We start from the raw sequence: 12,686 nt of genomic DNA, 5'->3' as shown, positions 1-12,686 counted from the left end.
AAATTTAACCAATAAGTAGACATTACTGATGGCCGCCTAGGCAGGGTCAGTCCCAAGGAACATGGTGACCCACGGGAGGTCCCTGCCCTTTGGAAACACCATCCGTTGGCGAGACAAAGGCCCCGGGGGGCAAGAGCAGCGTGTGGCAGGCTGCTCCCCTGGGCGGCTGGGTGACAGGAGCTCCAGGCAGAGGGCACGGGGAGTACAAAACGCAACGGGCCAGCGCCAGACCACCCGGCAGGGCAGGGAGGAAACGTGAGGACGGCCACGCTCTGAGGGCCCTTCTCGGCCGGGGGCTGCAGGGAGCAAGGGGACCCCGTGGTGATCCAGAAAGGTGCCAGCCGCAGGCACCAGGAGCGCAGCTGGCGGCTGATCCAGGAGAGACGCTCAGGGCACCAGGACTGCAGAGGTGGCAGCAGGGACAGAGGGGGGTAGATGGCCGGAGAGACCGTCCAAGTGGAGACCTAACAGACCCCAGCAGTTTTCTTTTCCCTAAATAACACGATGGGGACCAGGCTGTTCTTTCCGGTTTTCCTTGCCTGGCTCTGGGTTTAGCTGGCAACTTCTCAGGGTCTGGTGTACTGCAGCCGGAAAGGCGGCTCTCGAGGTGTACGCGCCGGTGCTGCAGGTGGCACGCCCGGCAGGGCCTCTCCTGAGCTCGGTTCTCCATCCGACAGCACGACGCCTTGGGGACTTGCTGACCTGGGCCTCCCTGACCCCACAGAACTTCTCACCCCTCATTCCCCTCCCTGGGATGGGCCGGGGGAGGCACAGTCTCACCCAGAAGCTCTACTCTGCTGAGATACTCTTTATCTTGTGGCTGACAGAATAATGGCCCCTGAAAGACATCAGGTCCGAATCCCTGGACCCTGTGAACACGTGACCTCACATTGGCAAAAAAGACACCATGAAGTTAAAGATCTTGAGATGGGAAGATGATTCTGGATTATCTGAGTGGGCCCTAAATGCAAACACTGGTGTCCCTACAAGAGGGCGACTTGACACAGAAGGGAAGGTGATGCGACCACGGGGCTGGGCAGGTGCAAGGGCACCGGAGACGGGTGTGACGTGGCCACGAGCCAAGCCACGCCGAGACTGCTGCCAGCCACCACCCGCGGTGGGAAGAGACAGCAATGGATTTGCCCCGTTTCCAGCAGGGACGCAGCCCTGCCAACACCCCGATGTCAGACACCGGCCGCCAGCACCACGAAAGAATGAACTTCTACCATTTTTGTCTGCCCAGTTGTGGTCACGTGATACGACAGCCCCAGGAAACACACACACTCCCTGCTCTCCTGTTCCCTGACTTTCCTTTTTCCTCTCTGATGGTCCCACTAGAAGTGGCTCCATTACACCTAAACTGGGCTGTGTCCAAGAGCGGAAAGCACAAACACCTGCAGCCGTCCTCAAAGGGGTCGATATCACCTCCCCCCAGATAAGGTGAAAATTGGTTCTTGGAGGGAGGGGTGTTTGATTCTTTTCATGCACAAAACCCAGCTATGCAGCCAGTACACAGAGTTTTACCGCAAATCTGGGGCGTGAAAACTCCACGGGGGGAGAGGGCAAAACGGTTGACAAACAGCAACTTAAATGAACCAGCACCAAGCAGGGTCACCAGGCACTCCCATCCTTCAGCCACCAAATGTGAGCTGAGTCCCCGCACGTGCTACCTGGCGGGAATGTCACGACAGCGGCCTGGAGCTGCATTCGTTCTGGTGGGCAGGCGGAGAGCGCCATGGCTTGAACCCCTCCCCGGAGGCAGAGGGGCCGACGGCATACAAGTTTGGAGACCGAGAGCCCCAAATGTCAATCCCGTCTCACCAAAGGATCTGTGAAACTGACTCACGTATTTAAATATACGGAGCATTCAAGGGCCATGTTGTACCAGCAAAGCATTTAGTCCCCTATCTGTGCAGAGAGGATACCCAATAAACATGAGTTCTCTCCCCTCCCTGGGTTCTAAAAAGCTGCAGGATGCTTCCTCCTGAACTAGACAGCACGAGCTCGGGGACTGACGCACACACTACCGCTCCCAGCACTACATCTCAAGGGTGACTGCAGGTCGCACGTTGAAAGTGAAATACTGTGAAACTGCAGCTAACAGACGTGTTACAGTAAACTGAGAAACCCATTCGCACGCGGGCTGAGGCATCTCCGACTTGCTGTCTGGGTCTGCTGGGACCGAATGTCTGCGTGGCCCCCACCAAATTCACGTGTTGCAGCTCTAACCCCCAATGCAGTGGCATTTGGAGATGGGACCTTGGGGAGTAATTAGGGTTAGACGAGGTCATGCGGGTGGAGCCTCATGCTGGGATTAGTGTCCCTTTAAGAACAGACATCGGACAGCTTGTTCTCTCTTTCTCCGCCCCGTGAGGACACAGGGGGAAGCTAGAAGCGGCCCTCACGAGAAACTGAATCAGCCAGAGCCTTACTCTTGCACCTCCAGCCTCCAGAACTGTGAGAGACAAGCGTCTGTCGTCTAAGCCACCCAGCCTGTGGCACTGTGCTCTGCCAGCCTGACGTGGGCCACTTTGCGTTGCTCTAACAGGATACCTGAGACTGAGAAATTTATAAAGAAAAGAGGATTATTTGGCTCACGGTTCGGCAGGCTATGACATTCAGGGCACAACCCTGGCTTCTGGCGAGGGCTTTTGTGCTGTCACACCATGGCAGAGAAGGTCAAAGGGGAAGTAGACAAGTGTGAACAGGGACCAGATCCAAGGGGCGTCCTGGCTTTGTGACGGCCGATTCTCATGGGAACTCGCCCTCTCCTGGGAGAAGGACACACGCCAGTCACGAGGGACCCGTCCCTGCGACCCAGACACCTGCCAACACCGCCACACTGGGATCGAGCTTCAGCGTGAGCTCAGGTGGGGGCAAACCAGCCACATCCAGACCATGGCACGACCGAGCAGACCAACACAGGGTCATTTCTACGTCACTTCTCGCTGGTGAACGACTTGAGGATTTAAAATCAGGGACAGATACTTCAGGTTAGAAACAGCTGCTCCGTAAATACTGCACGCCAAGCACAGGTTGTACCTGGTTTACACGCACTGCACCCAGCTGCACCAGATTAACACTGCCACCTGGTGGCCAGCATGAGAAACTACAAGGGGCTGTGTGACCAGCAGGGCCCTGTGCCCAGGGGCTGTTCACTCAAACCCCAGTTCGTGAGGGCTCCGGGCCTGGTGCCGGGGACCAGGAGAGCAATGCTGGAAGACACAGTCCTCTCAGGGCACCTTATAGTTCAACTTGGGAGACTTACACATGAACCACTGCATTCTAATATAATAAATAAAACGTACACATTAAGTCATAAACATGGGAACCAAACGAGACACCTCCTGCAGCAGAAGCATTTTGGCTTAGAGGGTGTCTGAGCAGGAGTCTGCCTGGCAAAGGTGGTGGGGGTGGGGCAAGTTGTCACCCGCTGGACGTCGTCACGTCGCTGAGAAGACGGTGCTCAGTCACCAGCGTGTTTAAGGAGTTTTTCTGAGTCTAAGGGGGCTGACGTCCCCTGCTGGGGGCAGAACAGCAGCAGGGACAGCGGCCGAGGCACTCCTGCGTAGATGAGGCTGACGAGGGAAGCGTGGCCGTGGCTGGGGGGCACCTTGGGGCCCAGGCGCAGGGAACTCGTCGGGACGCCACCACCCGCTCTGATGCCTTCGGGCGGCTTGGATGCCAGGCTTGTCCTCTGAGAACTGGGGTTTGGGCCAGGCCGCTAAGCAGGCCGAGACCCAGGAGGAGACTGGAGCTGCTCTCGCACAGGAAGCGATGACAGCGGGTCCAGATCTGGGGCACAGCAGACGCGCGCGGATGAGCAGGTGCAAACGCCTTCTGGGCGCTGGGGTGGAGGCGGCAGGAGGGGGAGCCTGGGCCAGAGGGGCAGTGAGCCCTGGCCACCGTGGCGCCCTGACCCCGAAACGCAGTCTGGTTTGCAGCCTTGTGCTGCCGGATTATGGCAAGGAGGGGAAGAGGTGCTACTGAAGATTTTCTCTTAAAAAAATGAAATCAAATTTCTACCTTTATCAGTGCCGTACATCTGGACGGATGGTTTACAAAGTCAGATCGTTCTGCCCTGGGCGGGAGCTGCCCCGCCCCATCCACACCCCTGCATCCCCCACATTCCACGCCGAGCCGCTTTTTCAGGTGTTTGCCTTTTATTTCTAAATAGCACACGTCTGACGATCCGTCTTGATTTCCTTCTGTTTAAATATTACTTGTTGAATTCCCGCCAGGGAAGACGAGGGTTCGTTCATTCTTCACACTGCCCCACGCGGTCGCATCCCGGGCTCCGGTTAAATCATCACTCCGGTTTATACCGTTACGGCTGTCTACATCTTATGCCCAGCAAGACACGCAGGCGACTGGTTCTATGCCCCTGAGTGAAGAATGGCCACATTTTAAAATCTGCCTGTTATGTTTACCTGTAACTAACTTATCACCAGTGAATTGCGGAGTGCAGGTCTCTTCTCGTGAGGTGCAAACACCTCAGCAACCTGTCTCTGTTTCCTTTGTGCCTGAATCACAACCCTCCCGGAGCCGTCCACCCTCCCAGGCCCCAGCCGGCTTCTCCCGGTGCCAGGGCCCTCCCGCCGAGTCAGGGGCTTCCTGCCCCCAGCTCACCCCCCGTCTGGGTGGAGCTCACCTCCAGCAGCTTCACGGGAAGGGAGCACAAGAGGGCATATTTTGAGAACATGCATGTCTGAAGATGCCTTCGGAACAGCCTCACGTTGATTTGTTAGAATACGGGTTCGGGAGGCTCTTCCCTCCGAGTTCCGAAGGAACCACCGAGTCCACGGAGAGTGAGCTTCCCGCACGGCTGCTGAAAGGCCTGAGCCCGATCCTCATATAGAACTTGATTTTTCTCTCCTGAAACTTTTAGAATTGCATTTTCATTTCCATTCTAGGAGGCCCGAGCTCTCGGGACGCCCATCCTTGCCGTGGGCGTGTTCTCACAGGTCGTGCTGAGAACCCGGGGGTCCCACTCAGTGGCACCATCTTGAACCATCTCTGTTCATCTCCTCTTCTCTTTTTCTGCTCCCTCCAGAAATCCTGTTATCCTGCCTGGTGACCCTTGACTCCCAGCCACGTGCCAGTTCTTTCCTCTAACTCCCTGTGTGCGTCAACGTTACCGTTGTCATTTTTTTTTTGCAATAATTATTAATTTTCAAGAGCCCCTTCAGTGCTCTTCCACGGATGCTATTATCTTCTCTGATCACACCGAGGATATGAGGCATGGTATACGTTCTGGAAATTCTCTTCTGTTCCCCAAACTGTCTCAGTGTCTGCCCAGCATCTTTGCTTGTACTTGTCTAATGTCTGCCTTTCGAGCTGATGGTTTTCCTTTCATGACAGGCGATTCTCAGTGGCCCGTCTCTATTTTCTGTTGGAAGCACTAGCACGCGGAGGAACGCAAACTGTGTGTGCGTGGGTCTTGTTAGCAGGAGGACTTCCCTTAGGGGGCTTTCCCTGGGGGGATGAACACAAGACTCTTAGAGGAAGTGTTCTAATTACAGAGGTGACAGCCAGTGCAAAGGCCCTGGGGCAAGAGTGTGTTTGGTGTGCTTGAGGAAAAGCAAAAGCAGAGAACTGGGTGGCTGAAGCAGAGTGAAGACGTGCAGAGAGTGAGTTGATGGGGTCAATGAGGTCCCCGCTGGCCTTGTCACCCAGGCTTGGTCGGCCACGTTCCACCAAGACCCGTTTTCAGTCCTGCCTACAGCCTTGCACAGAGAAGCCAGGCCGCCGACACACTGAGCTCTGGCCGGATTCCAGCTTGTCCCTGCAGCGGGCAGGGAGGGATCTTCTCCAGACAGCTAGCGAGGTCGTCCCCTGCCTTCCACCTTCTGAATTCTCTTGGCCTCCTTGCTGTCTGCCGACTGAGGACCACATCTCCTGCATTTTCACGTAACGGAGCACAGTGCTGTCTGTGCGCGTGCCTGGCGGGTGAGCCTGCACTCTCGCGAGCATGCCCACCTGAGCCTGTGGACAGCAGCGACGACCTCACTGGGCACCGGCCACAGACTTCCCTGCGCGCACCAGGGTGGGTGGGCCAGGCTGGCTGTGCCTCGCTTTGCTCAGGGTGACAACAGAGTAACTTCGGACTCGTGAGACTTCGGGTCACCACCCAGGCTGCAGGTGCCTGGGGCTGGAGCACCTGGGGGCTCCTGGGGAAGAGCTCCGAGGACTCACCACTCTTCCCTCCCGCAAGGAGCCCGCGGAGCTGCTCACCTCTTGGGTCTGCAGCCCTCGGCGGTCGATGAAGGTGACCTCACGTCTCCCTCACAGCCTCCCCCTTCCCTAACCAAGGCCCTCCCCAGCCCTGCTTGATTAACCAGTTAACCCCGAATATCCCTGGTGCTGACCTCAGCCTGGTACAACTCATGAGGCACCCCCAACACACACACACATGCACACGCACACGCACGCACGCACTCACATGCCATTTCAAGGTTAAAAGCCAGCCCCGTGGTACACAGGCGCAAAGGAAAATGCCGACGTTCTGGATTCAGGACACGCCAGCTTCTAGAGCAAGGCCGTCCAATGTGGTCTGGCTGCTGGCACTTGAAATATAGGCACCGTGACCCAGGAACTGAACTTGACACTTTCTAAAATTATAACTACATTTAAATTGAAGTAGCCACATGTGTCCTGTGGCTACTGTACTGGACAGCACAATCTAGAATATTCCACTGAATCCGGGTGCCTCACTCACAATCTCCGTGCAGTTTCACTGATGCTACTCTCTCCCCCAGGATGATGTCTGCTTTGCACACAGGGCCGTGACGGGCTGTGGGATGCACAGACTGGCTTCTGTTTTAGTGTTCTGCCTAGTCGCACCGCACGTCTCCCTGAGAGTGAAATCTGAAGCCATGCGGCCCCTCTTTGGGCCTCATTTCCTAAAGCTGTGTTGGCCGTCACCCAGCCTCCTGGCTGCTCCTCACATAGCCCAGGCCCTCACTGACCCCAGGACCTTTGCACTTGCCAGTTCTGCTCTCTGAACTGCCTTTCCCTCAGACATCCCTAAGGCCCAGCACCTCCCTCCCTTTTTCTTGGTCTCTGCTCAAGCATCCTCCGCGCCCATAAAAGAGCCTCGCGCCCACAGCACCACTGCCAGTGTGTTCCGCCCCCTCATTCCGCTTTATTTTTTGTCGTGTTTTTACCAACATCAACATGTCATGTGTTTATCTGTTCAGTATCTGGCGTGTTCTCCCTGAGAGCAGGGTGTCGGGCTTACTGAAGCATCTCCCCTCACCTAGTAGGGAGCGTGGCTCCCGTGAGAACTCAGTGTGTGCGGGGTGGTTGAAGCCATGAACTTGATCCCTGCTTACCTTTCATCACAGACATGCTCGGAATACCAGCCCCGTTTTGGGTTGCCCAGGTTGCTAAGCCCTAATCCAGAAATACAACTTCTGTTTCCCTGTTGCTATGGGAACACAGAGACTGAATCCAAGTAAGACCCACAGAAGAACTTTTAAAAGAAGCTATTTATCAGTGACTGACACCCCAGGGGCATGTCCTAAGCAGAGACAGCAGGCTGCAGTGCTCCGAGGGGCCGGGCAGGCCAGGGAGGGGCTGTAAGGAGGGGTGAGGACTGTGGCCAGCTGTGGGGAGCACGGCCTCCCGGTGGGGCTACACTCCCCAACCCCAGCCAGATGTCCACATGCACAAAGGCTGCCTGGGTGTGGCCATTCTCATTTTTCAAATGAAGCTGGAAAACTGAATTTTTATATGAAATTCCTGGAGGTTTAAACACCAGAAACAATACTCTGTGCAGTCCACGACCAAGTGATTGGGCCAGGTCCGCCCTCCCACCGGCAGGAGGTAACTCTGCTCTACGCTCACTCTGTCCCCAGCGTGGGAGCCGGGTGCCGGGCGTGGCTCGCTGCCCGCCCCTCAGAAGGTCGCTGGCCACGAGACGCACGGCAGGTACCAGCCAGTGCCGGGCTCCCTGCCTCACCGAGCTGCTTCTAAACACGCCAGAGAAATGTACCAAAAGAAGAAGAAAACAGAAATAAGGATAAGGATTCGGCTGGCCGTTCACACGCGCAACAGGAAGGGCTGAAATCAAACCTGGCCCCACCTCACTCATCCTGCAGGAGCGGAGATGCTCTCCTGCCCACAGAACCCGGGCGCTGGGGGCTGGAATGGACCGAGGAGCCCTTGTGGGCCACGCGGCGTCCCCGAGCATCTGGAGTCCAGGCGTCAGCAGGGCCATGCTCCTCTAAAGGCTCCAGGGGAGGGTCCTCCCTCATGTCTCCCAGCTCCGGTGGTTCCTGGCGCGCCCTGGCTCGTGGCTGCATCCCTGTGATCTCTGCCTCTGTCTTCGCGTGGTCTTCTGACCCGTGTGTCTGGTCCCTAATCTTCTCTTCTTAAAAGGACACCTGTCACTGGATTAGGACCACCCCAATGCAGCGTGACCTCATCTTATCAGATCATATCTACAAAGGCCCTATTTCCAAATAATGTGGCATTCACAGGTTCCAGGTATCAGTGTGGGGGAGGGGAAACTCTTCCGCTCCGTGCAGGGGCATTCGGAAACTTCCAAGTGACTCCTAGCAGCCTGCCCAAGGGCACACAGCGGAGAAGAAACCAGAAGGCAGACGGGAGAGCCAGGCACCTGCTGTGCCCTCTGGCTGGACCGGTGGCCCCAGAGGAGTGCTGGCATCCTCAGGGCAGCCCTCCTGGCCGAGGCCTCGTGCCTCAGCAAACCCAGACCCAAAATAAACCATCTTCTTGGATGATTGAGAACCAGGATGAGAATTCTGGAAACTACTTCCGTCTTGTTCATAGAAACAGTGTTGGAAACAACACAGACTCTTCCAAGGACGAACTGTGGAAACTGCCGTCTCTTGTCAATTCCTGGCTGATCCTGCATCCTCTTTTACTTTGAAAGTGAATAGATGCAAGCTGTCTAGCGACTTGGCTGTCTTGTTCAAATAAATGCTTTTTTAATCAAACCATAAAGTAAGTGCAAAACGTCGTCTTTGGGTGGTTACAGAGCTGGGACCATGATCTACTGAAATGTTCTCATGTTGGCTCCTACACCACGGTTTTTCTAGGTGGCTCTTGTTGGTGACAAACAGCAGAGATGCACCCAAGCTGGTGATGATTTTCAAGCCGGGACAAGGCCAGCTGGGCGGCTCCGTGTGGCCCCAGGGACTCAGGCAGCAGGAATCTGTGAGCTCACTGCTAGACACCACCAGCGGCTTCTTGCGGTTGTTCCTGTGGCTGCTGGAACAAATGATCACAAACTGGGTGGCTTCAAGTGACAAAAACGTATTTTCTCCACAGTCCTAGAAGCTAGAAGTTCAGTAGTACCATCGAGCCAAAATCCAGCTGTCGGCAGGGTCACGTTCCCCCGGAAGGCTCTGGGGGAGGGTCCTTCCTGCTGCTTTCAGCTTCTGGGGGCTCCAGGTGGTCCACGGCTCCTGGGAGCATCACCCTGACCTCTGACCCCCACCCCTACCTCACCCCCACCCGCTGCCTCCATCTTTACGTGGGCTCCTTCCTTGTGTGTGCCGTCCCAAGAGGATCTCGGGGATCACGCCGGCTCACCCAGCGCTGTAATTAGGATGCTCAATGAAATTCGGTTCCCAGTGTTGGCGGTGGGGCCTGGGGGAGATGTCTGGGTCGTAGGAGCGGATCCCTCATGAACAGATTAATGCCCCCCCCGGGGGCGAGTTGTCACTCTGCTAGTTCCCGAGAGAGCTGGTTGTTAAACAGCCTGGCACCTCTCCATTTGCTTCCGCTCTTGCCATGTGATCTCTGCCCTCTGCCTTCCGCCGCGGGGGGACGCACCTGCTCTCACCAGACGCAGGAGCCCAGTCTTGAACTGCCATGTAAGGTCACCCTCACAGGTTCCAGGGGTTAGGACGTGACACCTTTGGAGACCATTATTTAGCCTAACACACCCGTCACAATTCCAACTATGGGCCCAGCCAGGAGCCAGCCACAGGCCCACCTTCCCTTGAACACACTGCGTCTGGGGCCTTTCCGGAATCCAGGCCTTCGCTGTGTCATTGTGATTTATGGTAAGGAATATATACTTGGTCTTTCTCCCCGTTCCCCACACAGACCTCCTAGAACCCTTGGAACTTCCTAAGTGGTAACAGCAATATGTGGGAAGAGCAGCTTTTGTTACTCATGGCAACCTCTCTTCAACCACGCTGCGTTGATGCCAATGGGGTGACTTCTGGAAAGTCCCTAAGGATAGGGCTGGCTGCCAGGGGGAGGGACCAACCTCATGATGAGAGGGTTGGAACCTCAGCCCTACCCACGCCCACCTCTGCGGATGGGAGAGGGGCTGGAGGTTGAACTGGTCGCCAATAGCCAGTGATTTAATCCATTACGCCTATGGGACGAAGCCCCATAAAAACCCAGACAGACGGGGGCCAGAGAACCTTCCAGGGCGGGGAGTACACGGAGATTCCGGGAGGATGGGTGGTGCTCCCAGAGAGGACGTGGAGCTCCACCCGCCCCTCCATTCCTTCCCCTGTGCGTCTCTTCCGTTTGGCTGTCCTGAGTCATGTCCTTTACAAACTGGCCCACAGGTAAGCGAACCGTTTACCTGCATTCTGGGAGCCATTCTAGCAAATTTCCAAATCCAAGGATGGGGTGGCTAGAACTCCCAATCTCTAGCCAGTCAGTCGGAAGCAAAGGTGAAATCCTGGTCTGGTGGCTGGGCGGAGTTGGGGGCATCTCATGGGCCTGAGCCCTTAGCCTGTGGGGTCTGATGCTGCCCAGTAGACGGGGTCAGAGTCGGGTTGAGCTATAGGACACCAGCTGCTGCTGTCAGAGAGGTGGCTGCTGGGGAGAGACCCGCACATTTGGGGTCGGGCGTGAAGTCCTGAGAGTCCCAGTGGAGCAGAGGAAGCGGTTTCCCTGCAGGCCCTCATCCTGGGGTGCTGGTACCCAGGTCCCCGCGGCAGCCCCACCTCCATCCTTGACTTTTCTCTCCTCACCTTACCCTGCTTGTCACTCGCTGCTCTGTGACCTTCTTTCTCGTTTGTGGCCGTGTTTACTCTTCTTGCCCAAGGCTGGATCCAGCTCTGGGGCTGGGCCAGCCGGCTTGGAGGAGCGGGTTCACGGCCACCTTCCTGATGGCCGCGGCTCAGCCCTGCTCTTATCACCACCATCTACCGTCACCATCATCCTTATTCGAGATACACCCAAGTAACATTTTAAGTGCTTCCTCTCCTCCTCTTCCTTCTCCTCCTTACATAAAGCATTTATGTCTATCTTTTGGTTCTCAAACCTGAGCAGACATCAGAATCCCCGAGGGCTTAGTAAACACAGAGCCCTGAGCCAGTGGGACCTGGGTAAAGCCTGGGAACCTGCGTTTCTCAGGACCATTTGCGGCACCTGGCCGTCATTAGCAAAAAACAGGGAGATGGCGGCGGGCTGCGCAGTGTGGTTCGGCTGTCGTCCTGCCAGGACTCACGCAGGAGGGGCGTCCCCATCCCAGGCGGGCCCTGCCCGTGGTGATGAGACAGTAAGGGGATTGGCAGAGAGGGGCAGGCCACCTACACTGGCCTTCGGTCCCAGATGCCATGGAAGACTCGCTTCCCTGGAGCATCGTGCAGCAGTTACAAGCCACTGCCCGGAAGAGTCAGAAACGGCCCTCTGTGTCACCCAAGTACTTGCCGTGATTCAAAATGCGTCAGCATTAGCCTTCTCAGCAATTTATGCAACTTCTAAACTTTTGTTTAAAAAAGGACCAGAGAAATATATTATTTAACAGCCAAAAAAAAGAAGTTTTTTTTAAAACCAAGCCCACTAACGCACAGCTAACCCCACAGGGCAGATGGACCACACCACACCCCCTCACAGTCCGCGCTGGAAAGAGGCTTCTCTCAGAGAATAACTGCGATCTTTACAGACCCATTAGCAACCCGGGAACCCACTTCCACAACCCATTTTCTATTAAACATTTGCAAACTGCACGATTCAAGGCTGGGATCCAGGCTCCCCGCAACGGAAGAATTAAGTAAACTCTTTAACAGTGGTTATTAGACATTGGGGCCCAGCTGTTGGACTGAACCCACTCGTTTCCCATACATCAAGCCTGATACATATACTAGAAGTGTCTAAGAAGAGCATCAGTAAAATCATCCGTGGAGACTAGTTCTAAAGTCTTCTCTCAGTGCAATAAAACATAAAAATTATTTCCAAATACGGAGATTCACGGTCACATCAGTTTGCAGTTCAAGTGGCCGTATATGACTGTGTATAATATTAAAAAGCATTTCTAGAACTTAGAGCATTTAAGCTAAAAAATTTATTTTCACCCTAAACTATCTGGTATCTGGTCAACAGCATGAAAATTAGACGAGCTCCATACCCAACGCCGTGGAATATTATCTAGCCACGAAAAGGAATCAAACAGCGACACCTGCTTCAACACGCACGAACCTTGCGAGCAGGATGCTGAGTGCAAGACCCCAGACGCGAAAGGTCGCGTACTGTATGATTCCACTTATGTGGAATGTCCAGAATGGGCAAATCCACAGAAACAGAGAGTGAGCAGTGGCTGCCGAGGGGTTGAGGGGAGGAGAAATGAGGATTGACTGTTTAGCGGGCACGGGGTTTCCTTTAAGGGAATAAAAAAGTTCCTAACTAGACAGCGGTGATGGGTGCACAACGCCGTGAGTGCAGCGTGTACCTAATGCCACTGAACTGCG

General features: G+C 55.4%; 1 protein-coding gene across 1 annotated transcript in view; it reads right to left on the bottom strand.

Annotated features, from left to right (window-relative positions):
• Window positions 1–12,686, bottom strand: part of SHANK2 (SH3 and multiple ankyrin repeat domains 2) — a 491,107-nt gene that overhangs the window by 415,237 nt on the left and 63,184 nt on the right. Inside the window, exon 9 of the mRNA XM_012665629.1 lies at window positions 2,160–2,204. Within this exon, the coding sequence (XP_012521083.1) occupies window positions 2,160–2,204 (45 nt within the window). The remainder of the gene's footprint in view (window positions 1–2,159; window positions 2,205–12,686) is intronic.

Source organism: Propithecus coquereli, unplaced genomic scaffold (assembly GCF_000956105.1).
Source record: "Propithecus coquereli isolate 6110/MARCELLA unplaced genomic scaffold, Pcoq_1.0 Scaffold120, whole genome shotgun sequence".
Classification (NCBI taxonomy): domain Eukaryota; kingdom Metazoa; phylum Chordata; class Mammalia; order Primates; family Indriidae; genus Propithecus; species Propithecus coquereli.
This window is presented reverse-complemented; position numbering and strand designations above follow the sequence as displayed.